Raw genomic sequence first — 21,168 nt, 5'->3', positions numbered from 1 at the left:
TCAAAAATATTTTTATTTTTAAGTTTTAAGAACGAGATGGACAGAGCAGGAAAGATGGCTCAGTGGCTGTTCTTTCAGAGGACCCAGGTTCAGCTCTCACCACCCCAGGGAGCTCTACAACCATCCATAGCTACACTTCTAGGGAGTTAGCTCCCTCTTCTAGTCTTCGAAGGCAGGCACATGGGTGGTGCACAGACAAACATGCAGCAAAACACTCATACAAGTAAAAATAAATAAATAAAATGACTTTGTGGTAGAGGGTTTGCCTAGAATCTACCACTGAAGGGCTGAGGACGTAGCTCAGTAGCAGGGCACCTGCTTAGCATATGTAGGCTGTAGGCTCAATCTCCAGTAGGAGAGAAGAAAAGAAAATAAGCAATAGAAGTGTTTTCTGTTCACTACCATCCAATGATCTTAGGCTGACTGAGGACATAGGCTCAGCCTGTCTGTCCTCTGGACACACACAGGCAATATCCAGCAACACTTGCCAGCTAGGTGTGAAGATCTCTCTCTCTCTCTCTCTCTCTCTCTGTGTGTGTGTGTGTGTGTGTGTGTGTTTCTAGACAGGGTTTCTCTGTGTAGCTCTGGCTGTCCTGTAACTATGTTTGTAGACCAGGCTGGCCTCGAACTCACAGAGATCCGCCTGCCTCTGCCGCCTGAGTGCTGGGATTAAAGATGTGTGCTACCACTGCCCAGCTTTGTCCTAGTTTTTAAAAGTCTATTTTTTTTAATAATTTATTTATCCATTCATTATGTATACAGTGTTCTGCCGGCATGTATGTCTGCAGGCCAGAAGAGGGCACCAGATCTCATTACAGATGGTTGTGAGCCACCATGTAGTTGTTGGGAATTGAACTCAGGACCTTTGGAAGAGCAGGCAATGCTCTTAACCTCTGCACCATCTCTCCAGCCCCCCTAAAAGTTTATTTTTAATTGAGAGAGAGAGTACATCTGCGCAGTTGCCTAAGGAGGCCAGAAAACGGCATCAAATCCCCTGGAACTGGATTTACAGGCAGTTGTGAGCCACAGACTTGGGTGCTGGGAACCCAAGTTGGGTCCTCTGAAAGAGCAGCCAGCACTCTCACTGCTAAGCCATCTCTCCAGTCCTGAGGTTTTCACATAAATTCCCATATGCTGTCTTTCTCATTAAAGGTAGAGAGAAAAGATGGGAGAGTATTTCAGATCAGGTGGCCTCACAAGTTACTTACAAATGTGTCTGAGAGAGAAAGAGGGCTTTAAGAAAAAAACACACACACACACACACACACACACACAAAATAATTCATCTATTGTTGTGAAGTGGGGGAGGGGTAAGGTGGGGAAAACTTTCAGGAGTTGCTCAGGCTATGTCACAGTGCCTTTATCCACTGAACCATCCTGCCAGTCCTGGAAAAAGCTCTTTTAGGACCCAGTCTCCCCACCCCATAGTTGCTGTGTCTCCTGATGGCTCTGAGACCTCACAGCTCTTTTGGGACAAAAGCTAGGCAGAATGCTCACGCATGCCACCCCACTCCCCTGTCTGTGTTCATCGAAGTTGGAGTTTTTCCATTAATCAGCAGAAAACCTCAGCCTCTCCCACTTCATTTCTCTCCCTGAGTGTAAATAAAAGGTTCTTCTGGAAGGTTCTCACCTTTTAGAGGTGCCACTGTGAACAGGTGTGACGAGGTGGCCACCTTGGGACCAAGGCCCTGTCTAGTCAACCCCTAGGAGAAGGGGTGCCCTTGAGAGTGGGTATGAGAAACCCCAGGTGTCATCATAGTTGGGGAGGAGGGTGTGATCCCAACTTGGTGTTTTCAAGAAAGCCGAGGGACAGTCCCATGCCATAAGGAAAAGGCCCACGCCCTTCAGAACACAAGGTCCTCCTGTCCCTGAAGATGCTATTTATGATCACTGGAGCACAGGCTTCAATTCTGACTTTTGTTTGTTCCTTTTCTTTTTCTTTTTTGACTCAAGATCTCATGTAGCCCAGGCTGGCTTTGAACTCCTGATCTTCCTAAGTGTTGGGATCACAGGTGTGCAAGCTCAAACCTGGTTTATGTGTTTTCTATTTTCCCTTGAGATTTTGCAGACATAAATGACATTTATGTTTCATTTCGAGGCTCCTCTGCCTCTCGATGGAATGGTGTCTGGTTTTTTTCTTTCTTTAGCCCAGCCTCTCAGTGTATACTCAGTACTGACTTTTCGAGAAGCCAGTTGTGTCAACAGCTTCATTTATGGGACGCAGAGATCCATTTACTCTGTTCCAGGCACACCCGTTCAAGGCCTGCTCCCTCACAGAATGATTTAAGTTATCCTTACAGCAGACCTAGGAACTCAGTACTGGAAAGACCCATGTACGAAGGAACTTGTCCACGGTCATACAGGGTTTTAGCAGAGGTTGGATTTGAACCCAGGCACTTGGCTTCAGGGTCTACGGTCCAAGTCTCTTTTTCTTCCTTCCTTCTTTCTTTCCTTCTTTCCTTCTTTCCTTCCTTCCTTCCTTCTTTCCTTCCTTCCTTTCTTCCTTCTTTTTTTATGGGTTTTCAAGACAAGGTTTCTCTGTGTAGCTTTGGAGTCTGTCCTGGAACTCACTCTGTAGACCAGGCTGGTCTCAAACTCACAGGGATCCCCCGGTTTCTGCCTCCTGAGTGTTGGGATTAAAGGCGTGCACCACCACCACCCAGCCCCAAGCCTCTTTTTCTATGGTGACCCAGGACATTCCTTTTTCACAGTTCAGATGTGAAAACCACACAGCAGGATATGAGCTTTGCCTGAAGTCACATAACAATTGTGAGGACATCTAGAGCCAGGCTGATCTTAACTGGAACCCAGTCTCCTTGACGCTCCTGGAGGGACCCTGGCCACCACTCTGCCGTCCTCCAGCTTTCCTCTCCCTCGAGGTCATGATTAGCTCCTCCACGCTGCCCTCCCCACCTCTCACCTACAGTGTCTAAAATTCCTTCTTCACAGCTCTCAATATATATATATCTCCCTCTCAAAACCACTTTGAGGGCTCGAGAGGTGACTCCATCGGTAGCATGCTTGCCATGCAGGCCTGAGGACCCGAGCTTGAACCTCAGAACCCCAGAACCCCAATGCTGGGAAAGTGGAGGCAGGACGCCTGAGCTCAAGAGCCAGCAAGTCTAGCCAAACAGTGATGTCCAGGTGCAGAAAGCGACCCTGACTCACAGAATAAGGTGACGAGCAGTCGAGGAAGGTCCCGACATTGACCTCTGTACCTGCACACATGCACACGCACAGGAAAGCCTACATCTCACATGCTCACACAGACTATTTTGGACCCTAAGCCAGGATGCCGTTTTTTTTAAGAGAACCTGAAAACTGATACACTATCCTCTACTTTTCGCCAGGGATGCTAGGAAGCTCAGTGTTACAGCCACGGTTTAGGTGTGAACTCCCTCTGAAGCTTTGATTCTGTAGTGTCTTTTTTCTCTTTCTTCCTCCCTTCTTCCCTCCCTTCCTCCCCTCTCTCCCTTCCTTCTTCCTTCCTCTCTTCTTCCTTCCTGTACTGGGGATGGAACCCAAGACTTCATGAGGGCTAGGGACACACTTTACCCCTTAGCTACATCTCCACCCCCTTTTTGCTTTTCTGCAGCGTTCTCACTGTGTTACCCAGGCTGAACTCGAACTCACAGCAATCCTCCTACCTCAGGTTTCCTAGTGCTAGGATTACAGGCATAAATCCTGGTGCCCAGATAATCCCTGCAGTCTCCACTTTGATGCCAACCCTAAAGCATTTTTATGTCTGGAGCCTTCTTGAGCAGGATCTATTAAGTGACAGGAGTTACCAGATCACGCACAGCGTGAATGAGTGAGCCTTGGGTACCACAAATAAATTATGCATGTGCGGGAACGAATTAGGCCAGACCCATGAATAAATTATGCAAATAGAGGCAGCTGTCATAGAATTGTGGGAAATAAATTAACCACACGTTGTAAAGGAAGCTGAGGACAGGCAGGGGTGCAGGTGAAGACACTGGACACGAAAGAGGTGGAGAATTGTGGGAATCTGGGTGTGAGCCAGGCAGCTGTGAGTTTCAAGTTTGTCTCGTTGTGGAAATAAATTATGCGAAGTGGACACCAGCCTCTGCCGGAGTCTCTGCCAATTGGATGGGAGTATAAACCACACTGCATCTGAACTGAAGATGAATAATGAATGAGCCATGCAAACTGCCAGTCTCTCTGGCCCTACGGAGAGAGATAAACTATGCAGATGCGGGTACCGCAGATGCCGGTCCGTGGATATATTATGTAAATGTACCAAGTTACTCAGATCGATTTGCGCCGTCAGAACACAGGGGCGGGGGAGGGGCTGGCCTATGCAAGTGTAGTGTGAATTATGCAAATAGCGATGTCTTATTGCAAAGTCAGGAATAAATTATGCAAAAGAAGTGCTCTCAGGTAACTATGTGACAAGCTGAGGCATGTCTTACATGGACCTTGGGCTCTGTTAGCCCATGCAGGGCTTTGGGAATTACCTTCTGGGTGGGCACAGCACTCTACGTGCACCTGTATCTCTGACTTGCTGTCTTCAGCTCAGCCCTCTGGTGCAAATCGTGACTGACACAGCTGTATCTGGTGGTTCTGTCCACACACACACACACACCACACACACACACACATACACACACACACTTGCAGTCGCAGACCCTCCAAGCCACCAGGCTCCCCTGGGTTGTGTTGGTCCTTACTCACCTGGACCACACCTGGGGAGAAAACTGCTAGGATGAGATAAAGCCAGACGTAGGCAAAGATGCTCCAGGAGGCTGTGACAAAGAAGACCCTCAGATGCTTGATCTTACGGCTCTCTCCAGCCGGGATGACATAGACACACACAGCAATGACCACAAACATGTTGAAGGCTGCGCTGCCTACAATGGTGCCGGGACCCAGTTCACCAGCCTGGAAGTTATGGCCACAGACCTCGATGACAGACAGCAGAATCTCAGGCGCCGAGGAGCCCAGGGCCATGAGTGTGAGGTTGGACACTGTTTCATTCCAGATGCGCACGGTGCCCACGCTGGTCTCCCCATTGGCCTTGGTGATGGTAATCTCCTTCTCCTTAGATGTGATGACCTCAATAGACGCCATAAAGCGGTCGGCAATGATGGACACACCGAGGAACATGTAGACCATGGCCACAAAGTACACCACGGCCCTTGCGGCCTTGTCTCCCAGCGATGGGTCGTCGGGTTCCCACACAGGCAGCAGCACCCCTGGCTGGCAGCGGTAGGAACCCTGGCAGCCGCCTGAGCTGGCATCACTGTCGTTAGCAGGGGGAGGTGGCAAGGAAGGGGTTGGAGTGGCCTCCCCCAAACAGTGGGGTGCCCCCAGGAGGAGCACCACCCCCACCAAGGCCAAAGCAGCCATGGGGGTGGTAGAGTCCTGAGGGAAGGAGGAGAAGATCAAAGTGAGTAGATCAGATATCTCCCTGTCACTCAAACGGCCCCATGTGGGCTGAGGGCGTGGCTCAGGTACAGAGCCCCTGCCTAGAATCCCCCAGTGAGGGGCTGGGGTGTGGCTCAGGTGCAGAGCCCCTGCCTAGAATCCCTCAGGAGGGATTGGGGTGTGGCTCAGAGACAGAGCACCTGCCTAGAATCCCTCAGTGAGGGGTTTGGGATTGGACTCACTGATAGACCGCCTACCTAGCATGCAGAAGGCCCTGGGTTTCATCACCAGCACTGTCAAACAATAAAGTCCCAGCTTGTTAGGCCACAACACAGGGGTGAACTGGGAACCAGCTCAAGAGACAAGGAGACTCAGGGAAAAGACACAGGAATGCCAGGACAGAGGGGCCTTGTGAAATGCTAGAAACATAACTGAATCCAAATAGTTTGGGAGCCTGCAGCCAACCATCACATACTCTATGATTCGGCAGCTCGCTTCCTAGGACAGGCTTATAAGCCTGTCTCACCAAAAAGCCCCCAGGAGAACGTCCACATCAGCTTTATCTATAACAGGGCCAACCTTGAACAACCCAGAGGTCCCTCAACAATGAACTGCAGAAACAACAGTGGAGTAGTATGCTGCCGTACGCAGGCAGGGTGGGAGCTGTGGCGGGAGGCGATGACACAGAGGGTACTGGATCCTAAGACACGGGGCTGAGGGAAGGACGCCAGGCACAAAGAACGCCAAGAGGTCTCTGTGGGAGTCCAGAGCTGGGGCGCAGGAGTGCACTGGGGCGCAGGAGTGCACTGGCCAGTTCTAGCCATTTCAGCTTGGCCCTTGGCTGTGGTAGGTTCTGGGTCTGAGTGGCTATTTTTGTCTTTCTGTGTTTATTTTTTATTACATTTTATTGATTTGGGAGGGGGTGGTGGTGAGTGTGCCATGGGCAAAGAAGAGGCGTGAAGAGGGAAGTGATTGTGCAAAGTTGTCCTCTGACCTCACATGTATACACAAGGGTGAACTGATAACAAGCACCCATGAGCTCCCATCCATCCTCCTTTCAGAAGGCTCCACAGCTCCAGGGGCAGAGGACTGTGGCCCCTCCCTTGCCTCTCTCCCTTGCCTGCTCTGTTCCAGCCTTTCTACCCTCTGCTGTTCCTCGCACACACCATGCAAGTTTCTCCCTGGGGGCCTCGAGCCTTGGGCTTCATTGTTGTCACTGTCTCTGACTATCCTTGCCAAGATGACACACTTGGCCTTTGGGGAGGAGCCTTCCACTCCGTTCACAAAGTAGAGGATCAAGACTCAGAGAAGTGAAGCAATTTGTGCAGGTCACCCAGCGTCCGCTCTCCCCAGAAGGGTGCCCAAGGTCTGAGCTCCCAGGCCCGCCCTTGTGTTGCTATGGTAACACAGTTGCCTATTATAGAGAAAAGGCGGGCCAGAGGAGCTGTCACCTAAGCCAGCAGCTTGGGGTTCCTCCAGCCTCAAGTGTCCAAGAATTTCCACCTTCTGTGGCAGTCTGAAAAGTTCCTCTGGAAGTCTAACCCATAGCCTGCCCTCGGCTCACACCCACAGACCAGGAGCAGGATTCTCTGGGGGAGGGAGGCAGCATGTTGGCAGAACTTCCCGAAAAGGAGTGAGCAGTGTGCGTGTGTGTGTGTGTGTGTGTGTGTGTGTGCTGCGCGGGGGAGGGGTGACTCTTTTAAAGGGCCACCGCACAGTTAGGCCCCCAGGCAAGGCCCCTAATGATATATTTAATTAGCAGCCCCTAATTAGCAAACTCTCAGGCGTAATTATGAACCCACCAGGATCCCAAGCAGACTCCTCTTTGCTCCTCCCTCTACCCTCTTCGGCTTTTGGGAAAAAGGGAAGACCCAGAAAGTCAAGAATCCATCTAGTCACATCTGACTGCTGCTTTTGGGGAGGGTGAAAAAGCTGGGAAGTCATCCTGGAAGACGAGGGTCGGTGGACTAGTGTTTGCCTGCCAGGGGCGGGGTCATCCAGTCTATTCAATCCCTTTTGCTGCCATCCAGATTTCCCTCCTCTCTCTCTGGGTCTTGGAAGAGGGACCCAGGAGAGAAAGCACTAGATAAATATTTGTGAAACTCATGGACAAGAGGCCTGAACATGTCTGTCTATGGCTTGGACAGCCACACTTTCTGCCCCAGGCTTCCTCCTCTGGGCCTTGAAAGCTAATCTGGGTGTAGACTCAGCGGCAAAAGGGTCAGGTTGAGTCCAGGAGGAGCCGGCGGGGAAGGTGGTAACATCTCAGGGCTCGGAGGCAGTGGTATCCCCAACCTGGTGGGCTGGTGGCCAGCTGGGTTAGTGGTGAGTCTCCTGTCCTGCTTGTCTTGCCTCTGGGGGATTCTGGGAAGAATTCCCCCTCAATGCAACCACAGCAGAGTGAGGACCTGGGGTGTATCCTAACTGCAGGGGTGGGGGGTGCAGTGCAGAATAGGAGCACAGAATTCAGAACACATACACACACACACACACACACACACACACACACACCGTCTGTCCCTCCATTAACCACACAGCATACACAGGGTTGCAAATTGCAGACAGGTAAACTGAGGCTGGTAGAGGAGGAGAAAGGACTTGGCCAAGTCAGAGGTGGAACAGAAATATGTTAAGGAGTGGGGCTCCTAACCCAGTGATCTTTTAAGCCATCTGGAGTTCCCACACGCCTGCCACATAGGGCGGGGACCTTGTGGGCGTGCAAAAGCTCACCCCAGCTCTGGCCCAGGTGTTGGCCAGCACCTCGCCCACCTTCCCCAGAGACCTTCATGAAAGAAGGGAAGCGTCAGGCTGAGTCCCTCTGAGCCCCCAGGAGGTCTGCTTTCCCACCCAGCCTCGCAACTGTGAAGCTGGAGGGATGGAAGTGAGACTGTAGGAAGGACCTGTCTAGCTTGACCTTAGAGCAGTGCCCAGCAGTACAAAAGTGTCTCAGAGTTGTCCAAAGAATGAATGGACAAACAGTGAGAGGTATGGGAGTCAGACTTTAGAAGGACTGGTTAGGCTGTAGGCAGGACCAGCCTCAGAATGTCAGGATTGGGAGGATGGGGAGACCTGAGCTAAGAAGGGGTGAGGAGGATTTGGGGGCACTCCAGGTCTTCGGGGGAGTCCACACTGCGGGGGATCAGCCTCCTCCAGGTCCCTGTGCATCAGGGGCGGAGACAGAGGTGTGTGGGTGTGAATTGGCTGCAGGCAGAGGGAGAAATGGGGAGAGACAGAGACCCAGGTGCCCAGAAACGGACAGACATACATACACACACACCATACACATGGCGCACGGTGAAAGCTGGGCAGCTAGGAGCCAGGGCTCAGGAAGCCCCTGCACTTAAAGACGCGGTGCAGCCTGGGTTCCCGCAGCCCTGGGGCTCCGGGCGGCCGCGTTGGGCTCTTACCTGCCGTGCGGCCGGGCCGGTCCCCGCTGGGCCGCCGCGGTGGGCACCTCCACCCGAGAAAGAGAGGGAGAAAGAGGAAGAGGAGCCGAGGACTGAGGGAGAGCAGGGAGGAGGGAGGAGAGGGGATGCGAAGAGGGGAACCGGGGAGGGGCCGGGAGGAGGGCGGAGCCCAGGGGAGGGGGCGGGGACAGAGGAGCTAGGGGACGGAGGGAGGAGCCCCGGGAAGGGGGACTAGACAGGAGAGGTAGAGGAGGGGGCGGGGACAGAGGAGTTAGGGGGCGGAGGGAGAAGAGGTGGGGGGCGGGGACAGAGGAAATGGGGCGGGGGGAATCAGTGGAGAAGAGGGACTAGATTGAAGGAGGAAGAAGCCGCTGAAGGGAGGGGATGGGACAAGTGAACAGGGGAAAGGACCACCAGGATGTGGAAGGGAGGAGATTAAGGAAGGATGAGGTGGGGACAGGGTAGCTATGGGTTTGAGGACCGAGACAGACTGGAGGAGGGAGGAGCTGAAGGAGGAAAGAGGGTGGGCACAGGGGAATTGGGGAAAGGACCACCAGAAGAAAGAGAGGCCGGAGAAAAAGAGGGAGGAGCCAGTGGAGGGCAGGGCTTATGGGAGGGGGGGCCCGGAGCTCCAGTTAGGGAAACTGCTGAGGGAGGAGCCACTGAAAGGAGGCGTGGCCATAGGAGTTGGGGGCGGAGCCACAAAGCTGGGAGGAGGCCTTGCAAGAGAGCAAGAGCGAAGAGCCCGGGAAGGGGCGTGGCCAAGGGAGCCAGGGGGCGGGGGAGAGGCCTGACAGTGGGGCTGCAGGTTGCCCCAGTATCAGGGTTCAGCACTAGAAGCCAAGGACAGCGACGGAGGGCTCAAGTGCGTGCACCTGTGTCAACCCTGCCCCCGCCATCACACACGGGCAGCATCTCGTCCATACAAGGGCCCAGGGATGCAGTCATCGCTACAAATAGCCACAGGCTGGCAGACCTGAGGGAAGGGGGGCAGGAATGCTGGGCGGCAGCTCTTCCAAGTTCACAGGCTCAGTCTGCTCAGGGTACTTCACTGAAGGCAGAGAACTGCCACAGAGTGCCCAGGTACCATGAGAAGCACTCCCAAGGCCTCTACACCGCCAAACACTCTCACAACCCTCAGAGGTAAACACTAGCTCCATTTCAACATTTCAAAGGTGGGGAAACTGAGGCAGCAGGTATTAAGAGTGTGGGTCCAGACTCTGTACCCTTAAAGCACTGCCTCTGGGCTGAGGACAAGGAAGGATCAAGGCTACCCAGTGTGATGAAACATATCTCTGATCCCAGCACTCAGGAGGCTGAGGCAGGAGCATGATTGTGTTTCAAGCCATCCTCATAGCAAGACCTAGCTAAAAGAAAACAATTTGTAGGTGGGGGTTGAAGATGTGGATCAGTTGGTAGAATGCTTGCCTAACACACACCAAGCCCTGGGTTCTGCCCTCAGAACTGTAAAAACTAGGCATAGTGGTGCATGCCTGCAATTTCAGCCACCAAGAGGCAGTGGTGGGAGGATCAGGGGTTGAATGTCACCCTTCCCTAGAGGGCAGCCTGAGCTACATGAGACCCTGTCTCAACTTCTCTGTCAAAGTGCAAAGTCCTGAGTCAAGTGTCCTAGGATTCAGAAGACAAATTACCAAGCCCACAGGTTGTTGAACAAAAGTTGACTCGTACAAACACACACCCGCAAGTGCATACATGCACACGCCTCCTCAGAACGCACGCATCATATGCTCTCACAACCCCTCTCTGGGCTCCCTCCCTCCACAGGACAAGTGGCAGGTGCTGGACGCTGGGCACAAAACAGTGCAACAGGGAAAGAAGGCTGCCCCTGCCAGGAGGAGCCTGTGCCCACTGCCAGCTCTGGCGGGACACTCTTGGGCCTGCTGCCAGGAGGGGGAAGTTCCAGCTCCCTGCAGCTTCCCACGCCTGGGCCTGGCTTCTAGAGCTTGGATCCTGGGAAGTCGGTATCTGGTATAAGACCTGGAGGCTGCAACTTTGCAGTGTGTGTGTGTGTGTGTGTGTGTGTAATCAGATTTACAGGTGGACTTCCTGAAGGAATGATTGGCACCTACCCAACACCATAAACACATGTGCTTCTGAGGAAGCAGGCGTCACACTCAAGCCCCGCCTTCAGCCTCATTTGCTCTGAAACTCACCAACCCCACTGACTCCAATTCTATTCCTGGTCTGGGGTTGGGGAGGCAACAATCCTGCTGAGCTACCGTCCTCTGAGCCCTGGGGTGGAGACTCTGATGGAACCTTCGGGTGATAACTGCCCTTGTCTCCCCTGGGTTGTTTAGCTGAGTTGTACCCAATACCCACCGCAGTGTGGTATCTCTGTCTATACTGGTCTAACTTTGGCACTCCCCACCACAGTCTATGCTCAATTCTATTCTGCGAGAAGCTAGCCTTAGCTCTTGCCGAGTCTAATCACTTCTGTTTTGAGACCCCGTCCAAATTAGAGCAGTAACATGATCACTGAGGGAGTCTGCAGACCCCTTACTGCGTACTGGAGATACGGACCCTTCCTGGTCTGAGTTCTCAAGTCCCCTTCACCATCGATGTTACATCTGGGGTTCCTGATTCTTCCTAGTGGAGACAATGAACCCAGAAGCCTCTGCTCAGCGTGGCCTCAATGGCATTTGTCTGGTGTTATACTTCCCGAGTTCAGTTCACCAGTGCAAAGGCTCCATAGCTCTCAAAACTGCAAACCATCCCACCCCCTCCTTTTCTCTGGGTCTAGTCTTGGACTCTCTCTGTAGAGTTCCCCTCCTCAGTTCTTTGGGAGTGAATTCAGCAGAACTTGGCATACAATAAGTGCTCAATAGATGCTTGCTGGACAAAGGAAACGAGGAAGCTAGGGCAGCTTTGTTGCTCTGCATATATGAACAGTCACTAGGGAACCAAAACCTGATGGGACTGCAGGGGTTGCTGAGAGCGTCCCTCTACAAATAGCTCAGAGAGGGTGATCAGTAGGGTTACACACACAGCAAAGAGGCTCAGGGACTCCCAGCATGCCCCGGGGGAGTCTCAGGGAAGCAGTCCTTTTCTGAGATGCTTCCCCTGCATCAGTGACAGACATCAGATGCCCAGGCCCAAGAAGGGCGAGTGCTCAGGAGGCTAGGGGCTCCTTAGGCCTGGGAGCCACTTTGTCTCCAAGGCCCTGCTGATGTTTCCTCTGCTCCACTTGATGACGAAGCCGGGTCAAGACCAGCTCAGAGGCCTGGATCAGGCTGTACTGTGGGAACAAAAGAAGGAGGGTAAGTGGAGACAGAAGACGGGCACACATCAGACCACACTGAGAGGCCAGAGGCTCAGCCACAGCAGGAGGGCAGAGAGGAGACCACAGGGTGTTGACTGAGAAAGGGTCTCCCAGATGGGAGTGGAGGCCAGACATGGCGGAGGGGCTTGGATTAATTTCCTGTGGAAGGGGCAAAGCTTAGACCTAAGTGGAAGGAGCTGAGATTGGAAATCAGTAGAAGCGCTGGGCCTAGTGTGAGAGTAGCTGTGAGTTTCGGACTAACCTTGGCTACATAGCATGGTTCAATCTCCCAGATCCACAAGCTGGGAGGACACAGCACAGTGGGTTTGACACCAAGTACCACAGACATAAACAAATAAACCGAAAGAGAGGGGATGCAGAAGGAATTGGTGGAAGAGACAGATGGCACAAAATGACAAAGGACATTAGAGGCTATCTGAGGGTCTAGAGAAGCTGAGGTTACACCACAGTGGGAAGGACAAAGGTGAGATGCTGGCAGCAAATGAGAGGTCAACAGAGCAAGGACCACATAGAAGTGGAAAGCAGAAGTTGAGGTTAGACCTCAGAGAAGCTCCCCTGGGGTTTGTGAGCTACCTACCGGCTTAGCTCAGGGTCCAGCAAGAGATTCCATTTTAGGAGAATAAGAGAGAGGAAATCCTTCTCTCTCTTTCGCTCTCTCTCTCTCTCTCTCTCTCTCTCTCTCTCTCTCTCTTTCTCTCCTTCTCTCTCTCATACACACACACACACGTACACACACCTGAAATCCTCCCTGGCCTTACATACACACACGTGCGCGCATGCACGCACACACATGTACATACACACACCTGAAAGCCTCCATGGCCTTACATACACACACACACCCCTGAAATCCTCCCTGGCCTTACACACACACACACACAAACACACACACACAATATAGAAATCAGAAACTTAACAGTGGTCTGGGGGCTAGACCACATTACCTAGGGAAAATGGGAAGGGAAAGCAGGCTATTGGGGGGAAAGGGTAGTCTGTATCCAAACACACCTAGTAAACTGAAGGAGATCAGGACCAGCCCAATGATGGGCAGATTTGAGGCTAGTCCTTGGGATGGGGTAGATACTGTAAGGCATGACTGACCAACAGAATTTGGAAGAAATGCCTAGAGACTATGGTACTCAGGTGAGAGTAAAGAATCGAGCATGTAGCCGGGCGGTGGTGGCGCACGCCTTTAATCCCAGCACTTGGGAGGCAGAGGCAGGCGGATCTCTGGGAGTTCGAGACCAGCCTGGTCTACAAGAGCTAGTTCCAGGACAGGTTCCAAAACCACAGAGAAACCCTGTCTCGAAAAACCAAAAAAAAAAAAAAAAAAAAAAAGAATCGAGCATGTAGCATGGTCAGATGGTGCAGGTCTGTAGGCTCAGATACTCCATGGGCTGAGGCAGGAGGATTGTAAATTCAAGGCCTTCCTGGGTGAGAGTGAGAGCCTGTCTCAAAAAACCAAGAGCTAGGGGTCTGGCTCAACAAGAGTATCTGCTGAGAACCCCAGTGAGGGCTGAGGTGTGGCTCAGTGGTAGAGCCCCTGCCTAGAATCCCCCAGTGAGGGGCTGGGGTGTGGCTCAGTGGTAGAGCTTTTTCCCTACAAATAAATGAATAACGGTTAGTACCTGGAGGATGTGCACCCCTTTCAGGGATACCACGGCCAGCTCCCGCAGTCCATCCCCAGTCAGGTCCACATGGGCCATGGCCAGCAGGGGGCTGGCAAAGGTCCTTCGCCAGAGCAGGCGGAAGCCTCTGCTGGCCTCAGGCAGCCCATGGTACTTGTAGCAGAGCAGCTCCTGTGGGCAGAAGGGTCAAGGTCATTCAGGCTGAGGATGGTCACTGCAGGAACAGATGAGTGACAGGATCCTCTCAAGACCCACCTGTCCATAGGTGGCCACCAGGACTTCTGGTTGTCCATCTAGGTCCACGTCAGTAACCAGGCCACAGAGGACACTGTCAAACTGGTCACTGCTGGGCAGGAGAAGTTGGTCTTCCAGGCCCTGGTTCAGAAGGTCCCTGAGGGTCCCCAATATGGGGGTAAGGGGAAGGTCATATGGCAGGGCCCTGTCGCCTTTGGTTCCAGACTGTAGGTGATGCCCAACTGGCTTCCCCTGAGGCCAGACCCACTTTTTTGGAGACATGCATCTTGGTTTTAATGTAAGTAACTTTGAAGTCCCCACACAGGGCCAACCTGTCACTCCAGTGGATGGCCTCATGTTCATCCTGTGGACCCCATCCTGGATACCCCACTGTGCTCCCAGGAGCGCACAACCCCCCCTCCCCCAATCGTGGCTCCTGAAGACACAGGTGCCCTGGTCCCTCACCTAGGTGCTCGGTGCCTTACAGAGTACGGAGAACTCTGTATTTGCATTGATATTTTCACTCTCAACCCAGAGTGTGTCAGAGCTGGGTGGAACTAGCTCACAGGAGCTGATGATGGCAGTGTGTGTACATGCTTGTACTTGAGTGAGGGGAAGGTGAAGTGGGAGAGTGGGGGTGTGGGGGCTGGGGACGTAGTTTAGTTGGTAGACTATAGCATAAATGAAGCCCTGGGTTTAATCCAGTGTGGTGGTGCTCGCCTGCAATCCCAGCAGAGGTAGAGGCAGGGAAACCGAGAGTTCAAAGTCATTCTTAGCAGTGTAGTTGGAGGGCAGCCTTGACTTCATGAGATACTGTCTCCCCCCATCCCCAGCACACACAAAGCTGACTGTCTATTTTAGCATTACAATGTCACAATTTTGATGGTGGGAGCAGTGACACCACGGAAATTGCCAAGGACTACATGTCTATCCCTTCACAACTGAGCGTCTGCTGGCACCCCTGGTTCACCCATGCCAGGGGTATGGGTTTCTCTAAGGGTAGGAAGACATAACCACCCTTAACAAATTCTCTACAAGATCCAGATGTGAGCACTCTCACCTCTTCCCTGATCACAGCACTTCTGATCCCAACCACCCCAAAGGATTGACAAGGTTAGACCACACCACATAGATATGAGGTTGAACTACACCAGAAGCCTCAGGTGCCCTTACCAGTATACCACAGCTGGCTCCAACATGCTGGCAACAAGCAGACTGTATCCTTCCTGCTGTGGGCTGTCCTTGGTTGCTAGGGAAGAGACAGGAGTTGGAGAGCCTATGGGGACAGGCTCTTCCTTATCCCTTTCCCCCCTGCAGTGAAGAACGAAGGCTAGACCTCAGGACAAAGATTAGAGATTGGCCTACAAAATGACTGTGGCCAGATATTATACAGGTGTTAGATGACTATTTAAAAAATACAAAAAAGGTTAATGTTAGAACACAATAGGAGAGAAAAAGGTTAGATTAGAGTTGAAGTCTAAGGTTAGACCACAGTGTGAGGATGGGGGAACCCTGTTTAGAAGGCACAGGGCAGGTCAAGGTGACTGTCAGTATAGGACAGACCAAGATCAAGGAATAGGAAGAAACTAGCCCCTGGGGATGGGGTAAGACCATGATTGACAGAAGAGTTTTTAGTCCAGAGGGAGTGAGAAGGCTGGGGTGGGGTGACTCAGTGTAAGATAACATGAGAAATGAAGGTTAGACCACTAAGGGAATGATGACCGTAGGGACAAAGTTCAAGGCGAGAACATAATGGGAAGAATGAGGTTGGATGCTAAAAGAAATGACCGGAGTCCAATCTGTGACACAGCCTATGGGTTGGAGGGGAACGGGGGAGCACGAGTGTGGGTTCTTAGGGTGGGGACAGCTGAGCCTGCAGAGTCCACTCTCCAGATTTCAGACTGAGAGCAAAGAGCTCACCATCGGGGCTGGAGAGGCGGAACACGATCACACGGGAGATGGGCCCATCCTGCAGGATTGTCCATGTCTGCAAAATCTCTGCGTGGAGAGCAGGGAGGGACTCAGGGACCTGTCCCCATTCCTAGGTTTGTCCCCGCCCCAGGCCTGACCCTCACCTTGATTCTTCTGGTCGACGTGAGCCACACGCACATAGCCACTCTGGCAGCCCAGAGCTGTGAGCCGCCGAGACGAGCCAGGCAGGTTGTGGACATCGAGCCATAGGACACTGGCAAGAGGACGATGGATGGGGGGACAGACAGGTAGACAGCCCAGAGCCCCAGCCCAATCTCTGCTTCCCAGGAGCACTAGGGGGCCAGGCACTACCATAAATGCTCACTGAGCCCCATTCTAACCAATTTTCTTGAGGTCATGCTGCAACCAGAGAACATGCTACCTAGCTGCATTTGTTTTTTTTTTTGTTTTTTTTTTAAAAAAGACAGGGTCTCACATAGACCAAGCAAGCTTCAAAGTCATGATACAGTCAAGGATGAATTTTTTTTTTTCCTTAAATGTTTAAACATGATTTGCCATTTATTTATTTATTTATTTATTTATTATGTATACAATATTCTGTCTGTGTGTATGCCTGAAGGCCAGAAGAGGGCGCCAGACCCCATTACAGATGGTTGTAAGCCACCATGTGGTTGCTGGGAATTGAACTCAGGACCTTTGGAAGAGCAGGCAGTGCTCTTAACCACTGAGCCATCTCTCCAGCCCCTCAAGGATGAATTTGAACTCCTGACCCTCCTTTCCCTATCACCTGAGTGCTGAGGTTACACGTGTGCACTATTGTGCCTGGATTTTATGGTGCTCCCGGTTATGCAATGGAACCTAGGACTTTTGAGCACACTAGGTAAATATTCTACCAACTGAGTGACACCCCAAGATGCTTCCTAGTTTCTCCAAGATCACCTCTACTGTGTATTGAACTAGATGGTAGCCTGCTCTATCTGGCTTCTCTGCAGTCAGTGTCCTGGTCCCTTGTTTGGGTGCACAGTGGGTGAATGGGTAGGGTCCCCTCCTACCTACTGGTCAGGTTCGTGAGCTCTGGGAAGAGGTTTTCCACGGGCTGCTCCTCAAACTGGTGTAGCTCCTCATTCTGGGGGAACAAGAGGCGGGCTCTGAGTGAGTCATCAGGCTCCAGCACACAGGCCACCACCGCAGTGGTGATTCCCTACCGGCCTGTGCCCAGCCTGCCCGCCTCACCTCCTTGTAGAGATGGATGGCTGGGTCATTCCCACTCAGGAGAAAGACAGTCTCCAGTTGGCTCCCAACCTGGACTCTGAAAGCAGAGAAATTTAGAATGTGCTGGGACCTGTGTGGGGTTGAATTCCTCCAAGGATTTAGAAATGCCACTGTCAATTTATTTTGAGATAGGGTTTCGCTTCATGTGCCCCAGGCTGGTATTGAACTCACAGTGTAGTTATAGCTGACCTTGAACAACTGATCTTCCTACCTGTACTTCCCACACCCAGACTGAATAAAAAACCAAAAAACCAAAAACCTTTGCTGGCAAGAACCCTACCATTCAGAGACTCAGTTGAGAGCCGCATGACCTAGCGCTTTGCAGACTATGTATGCGGACCCTTGTGATCTCAGAGCAGTCAGTGCAGGTGCTGGGAGTCTGCTGACAGCCCCTAACTGCTAGAAGTTTCACTACAGAAATAGGAGAGGGTCTTCGAGAATGAGTCTGCAAAACCTCACTGGTGGCAAGGGTCGATGAGATGGCTCATTGGGTAAAGGCAACTGCCACCATTCGGGATGGCCTGGATTCGAACCCCAGGACCACAAAGAGGAAGGAGAGCCCTGACTCCCGAGGGCTGTTCTCGGACCTCCACCCACATGCTGTGGGACCCTCTTGCAAACAAGTAAATATAAAGGAATCTATATCAGGGCTCAGAAGGCAAAGGCAGGTGAATCTCTGTGAGTTCAAGCCATCCTGATCTACACAGTGAGTTCTAAGACAGCCAGGGCACAAAGACATTGTCAAAAACAAAACAAAACAAAAACCCAGCAAACAAATAGCAACAGAGAACCACACCACCAGAACCTCTTCCCTCTGGAACCCCATGATTCTGAAGCCCTATTTCTTGTCTCCTCTGGTAGATCAGAACTATTAGAAATCTCTACCCTGACTATCTCGAATCATGCAAATCCCAGCATCTTGAATCTTGTAGATTCCAAATCTGACAGGGTAATGCTTGTCTGAAATCCCAGCACTGGGAAGGCTGAGGTAGGAGAATTTCAAGTCCAAGGCTGGCCTGGGCTACACATTGAGGCTTTGATTCATAATAAGGTATTCACATACATGCATGCACACCAGTACATACTTGCACAAGCACATGCATGTACCCCCATATTCCCCCAAAAGCTTCATTTTTATAATTCTCACTTGCTAGACCAGAGATCTGGCCACTAGGACCTATAGACCAAATCCAACCCACCCATTGAGTGCTTTTTGTAAATAAAGTTGTATTGGCACAACCCCAGCCATTCATCCACAGTGTCCTGCTGTTTGTTTGCTCCAGTGGCAGAACTGTGCAGCTGTGATACTAATTGTCTGACCCTCCAAACTTAGCATTTACTAACTTTGACAGAAAAAAACTTGCAAAAAAATGTTGCCAATCCTAGTGGATTTCTGAAGTCCTGGAGTAGAACCCACATGCTCTGGGATTCTAAATGGGAACCTAAAGATTCTAGATGTTCTGTAGTCTACCTCCTTACAAGTCCGTCTACAGATTCTCAGGAGCTTCTGGGTTTGGTAGAATCTTTTTTTGAGACAGGGTCTGTATAACTCAGGCTAGCTTTAAACTCATTATGCAGCCCAAGATGACCTTGAATAAAATCCTGATCCTTATGTCCCCATCCCCTGAATGCTGAAACTAAAGGCATGCACTGATCATGACTGGCTTATATGGTGCTGGGGATGGAACCCATAGTTTTGTGTGTGCTAGGCAAGTGTTCAGCTGCCTGAGCTGTATCCCCAACCTTCAACTGCACCTTTTAAGTCTGGAGACCTCAGTGCTTCTGACTCTTGAGAATGATCCCAGGTCTGGGAAGTAGAGATTCAGAACCTTTGGAGTTGAGTTCTAGGTGCTCAATTAACTCTCTGGAATGAGCCACCTGACAGGTGACAATGTGGTGGCTCCCTAGTCATCTTGGCTGCATTCACTCCAAAAAGCACAATCAGAACCAGACTGGTGATGGCAGGTATATGGGATCCAATCTGCTACTGAACTATGAAACCCCATTTCTTGATTATACTTCCCATCACTTCTTGGGCCCCTAACAATACCTGTTTCCACCCAACCCTTAGTCTGTTAAAACTCATTTGTCTTCCAGATAGGGCAAAAGCTTCAGAGGAAGGCGGGAAAGCAGGGGTCACTCACTCTGCGTGGCACAGCTGGAAAGGGGTGAACTGGAGTTCCAAATTCAGGCAGCTCTCTGCAGAAAAGACACAAGCTGAACCCAGCCGCACCGGCCAGCCCAGTCCACCCTCTCCCCAAGGCTCCACTCACCTGCAATGGAGTCCAGGTTGTATTCCGAGCCAGGTTCATAGTCACAGTAAATGTTAAGAAAAGGACTGCCCTTGTCTCCTGAGTCCTAGGGGTGGAAACTGCCCTCAGGGGAGGCAGAGGAGGCGAGAGGCATCTGGAGCAGATTCAGGGCACTTGGGGGAGACTAAGGAAGAGGGTGTGGACAGGTGGAGGGCGCTGAGGTACCTTTATAAATGTGATGCCCACAACCAGCCCTCGCTTTGGGGGTGACTTGTTGAAAGTGTCGATGGAGACGATCTCAGCATCCACTACGAGAGGAGTTCAAAGTTCACCGATCACTTCGGAATCACACTGATTCCTACATTGTAGTAAAACCTTTGGGTCTGCGGGAGTCTTGATCACCAAGTACCAGGCTGTTAACCTCTATGTTTGCGAAATCCTAGAACTTAATTACTTCAGACCCTGACGACCCCTAATGATTACCAGGGTTTAGTTTAATTTCTTTCTTTCTTTTTTCTTGAGACAGGGTGACTCTGTGTAGCCCTGGCTGTCCTGAAATTTGCTCTGTAGACCAGGCTGGCCTCGAACTCAGAGATCTGACTGCCTCTGGCTCCTGAGTGCTGGGATTAAAGGCATGTGCCACCACCGCCCGGCTTTTGGTTACCAGTTTTAACCCTGACCTCGCATCACAGTGACCAAAGACAGTCAGTCTTAGACTCCCCAGCAACACCAGACTCCAGTCCCGCCCCCTACACCACAGCGCCACGCACCGGGGATGTAGTTGAATTGCAGTTCTTTGGCCACAGGCCTGATTTTCTGTCGGAGGTCTTGGTAGCGGAAGCCGAGCACTTTGCCTTTAAGTGTGGCGGCTAGCAACTCCCCTCGCCCGTCTGCTCCTCCTGCCAGCCCGTACACGTTACTCTGCGACGAGAACCGTGTGAAACTGTCCTCGCGGAGTGGACAGGGTCCCGCCGCCACGGCCGCCTCCCCCATCCCGACCTTCCGTGCTCCGTCCCAGCTGGCTTGTTGCTCCACAACCTGCCCGGGAACCGCCACTCGCGCACACTGATGACGTCAAAAAGCGGCCATCGTTGCCTTCTCCTAAACGGGTGCTCGGCTTCCTTCCTGGGCGGCCCAGACAACGTTGTCTTACTGCGCCTGCGTGCTCTGTTTTCTCCCCATTTCAGAGCTAAGGAAAGGGTCTTCTAGGACTTGACATGGGAGAAGGGAACGGCTCCTGGCCTTTTTTGTAAGCGGTGTGGAAAATAGAATAAGAATCACCATGATCATCACGGTGTGTGTGTGTCTGTGTGTACGCCTGTGATTCCAGCACTTGGAAAGTGGAGGCAGATGGATCAGGAGTTCAAGATCATCCTCTGCTACATAGAGTTTGAGGCCCGCTTTGAGTATATAGGTAGTTTCCAGGCCAGCCTGCCTACATGAGACATCCCTATCCCCCCCGCCTCTCTCTCACACACACACACCTAAAAATATACTCATTCTCCAACAAAAAGTACCAGAACAAAGAACAATAAAACCTAATTATAACCCTTTTGTATAAGCACATTCCATCTGTCAATTTAATTAAAACTCATAATCAAGCTGAGGCTGAAGGACATACCTTGTCTTTTTTTCTTTTTAGAGACAGGATCTTGCTTCACAGCCCTGACTGAACCTGTAATTTACAGATCAGGTTGGGCTCAAACTTGTGACAATCTTCTTACTTCTGTCTGCGAAGTGCTGAGAGCATAAAC

The 21,168-nt window shown here is 51.6% G+C and overlaps 2 protein-coding genes across 3 annotated transcripts in view; both read right to left on the bottom strand.

Moving 5' to 3' along the window:
- Slc8a2 (solute carrier family 8 member A2) overlaps positions 1-8,957 on the bottom strand; it is a 30,330-nt gene extending 21,373 nt beyond the window's left edge. The window contains exons 1-2 of one of the 2 annotated variants that reach the window (XM_057756412.1): positions 8,796-8,957; positions 4,696-5,385 (exon numbers count right to left, since the gene is read on the bottom strand). In XM_057756412.1, coding sequence (XP_057612395.1) covers positions 4,696-5,370 — 675 coding nt within the window. In that variant the 5' untranslated portion in view covers positions 5,371-5,385; positions 8,796-8,957. The remainder of the gene's footprint in view (positions 1-4,695; positions 5,386-8,795) is intronic. The other variant, XM_057756405.1, reaches the window with a different exon arrangement.
- Positions 8,958-11,660: 2,703 nt separating this feature from the next.
- Positions 11,661-20,787, bottom strand: Kptn (kaptin, actin binding protein). Its single transcript, XM_057762239.1, has 12 exons — positions 20,185-20,787; positions 19,640-19,722; positions 19,436-19,520; positions 19,307-19,361; positions 17,124-17,199; positions 16,943-17,016; positions 16,034-16,143; positions 15,879-15,956; positions 15,132-15,207; positions 13,980-14,115; positions 13,725-13,895; positions 11,661-12,051 (listed from the first exon to the last, which is right to left on the bottom strand). Exons 1-12 carry the CDS (start codon positions 20,405-20,407, stop codon positions 11,926-11,928), a joined length of 1,293 nt encoding a protein of 430 aa, XP_057618222.1. The 5' UTR covers positions 20,408-20,787; the 3' UTR covers positions 11,661-11,925.
- Between the last annotated feature and the right edge of the window lie 381 nt (positions 20,788-21,168).

Source organism: Chionomys nivalis, chromosome 2 (genome assembly GCF_950005125.1).
Source record: "Chionomys nivalis chromosome 2, mChiNiv1.1, whole genome shotgun sequence".
Taxonomy (NCBI): Eukaryota; Metazoa; Chordata; class Mammalia; order Rodentia; family Cricetidae; genus Chionomys; species Chionomys nivalis.
Note: the sequence above shows the minus strand (reverse complement) of the source record. Positions and strands in the feature narration are given on the sequence as shown.

What these genes read in the sequence shown, in the direction of transcription:
- Kptn (XM_057762239.1), bottom strand. Translation starts at nt 20,407, where the DNA reads ATGGGGGAGGCGGCCGTGGCGGCGGGACCCTGTCCACTCCGCGAGGAC. An exon ending in CAACCTGGACTCCATTGCAG is followed by an intron (nt 19,362 to 19,435) that starts GTGAGTGGAGCC and finishes TCTTTTCTGCAG; the next exon opens with AGAGCTGCCTGAATTTGGAA. An exon ending in CGTCGACCAGAAGAATCAAG is followed by an intron (nt 15,957 to 16,033) that starts GTGAGGGTCAGG and finishes CTCTCCACGCAG; the next exon opens with AGATTTTGCAGACATGGACA.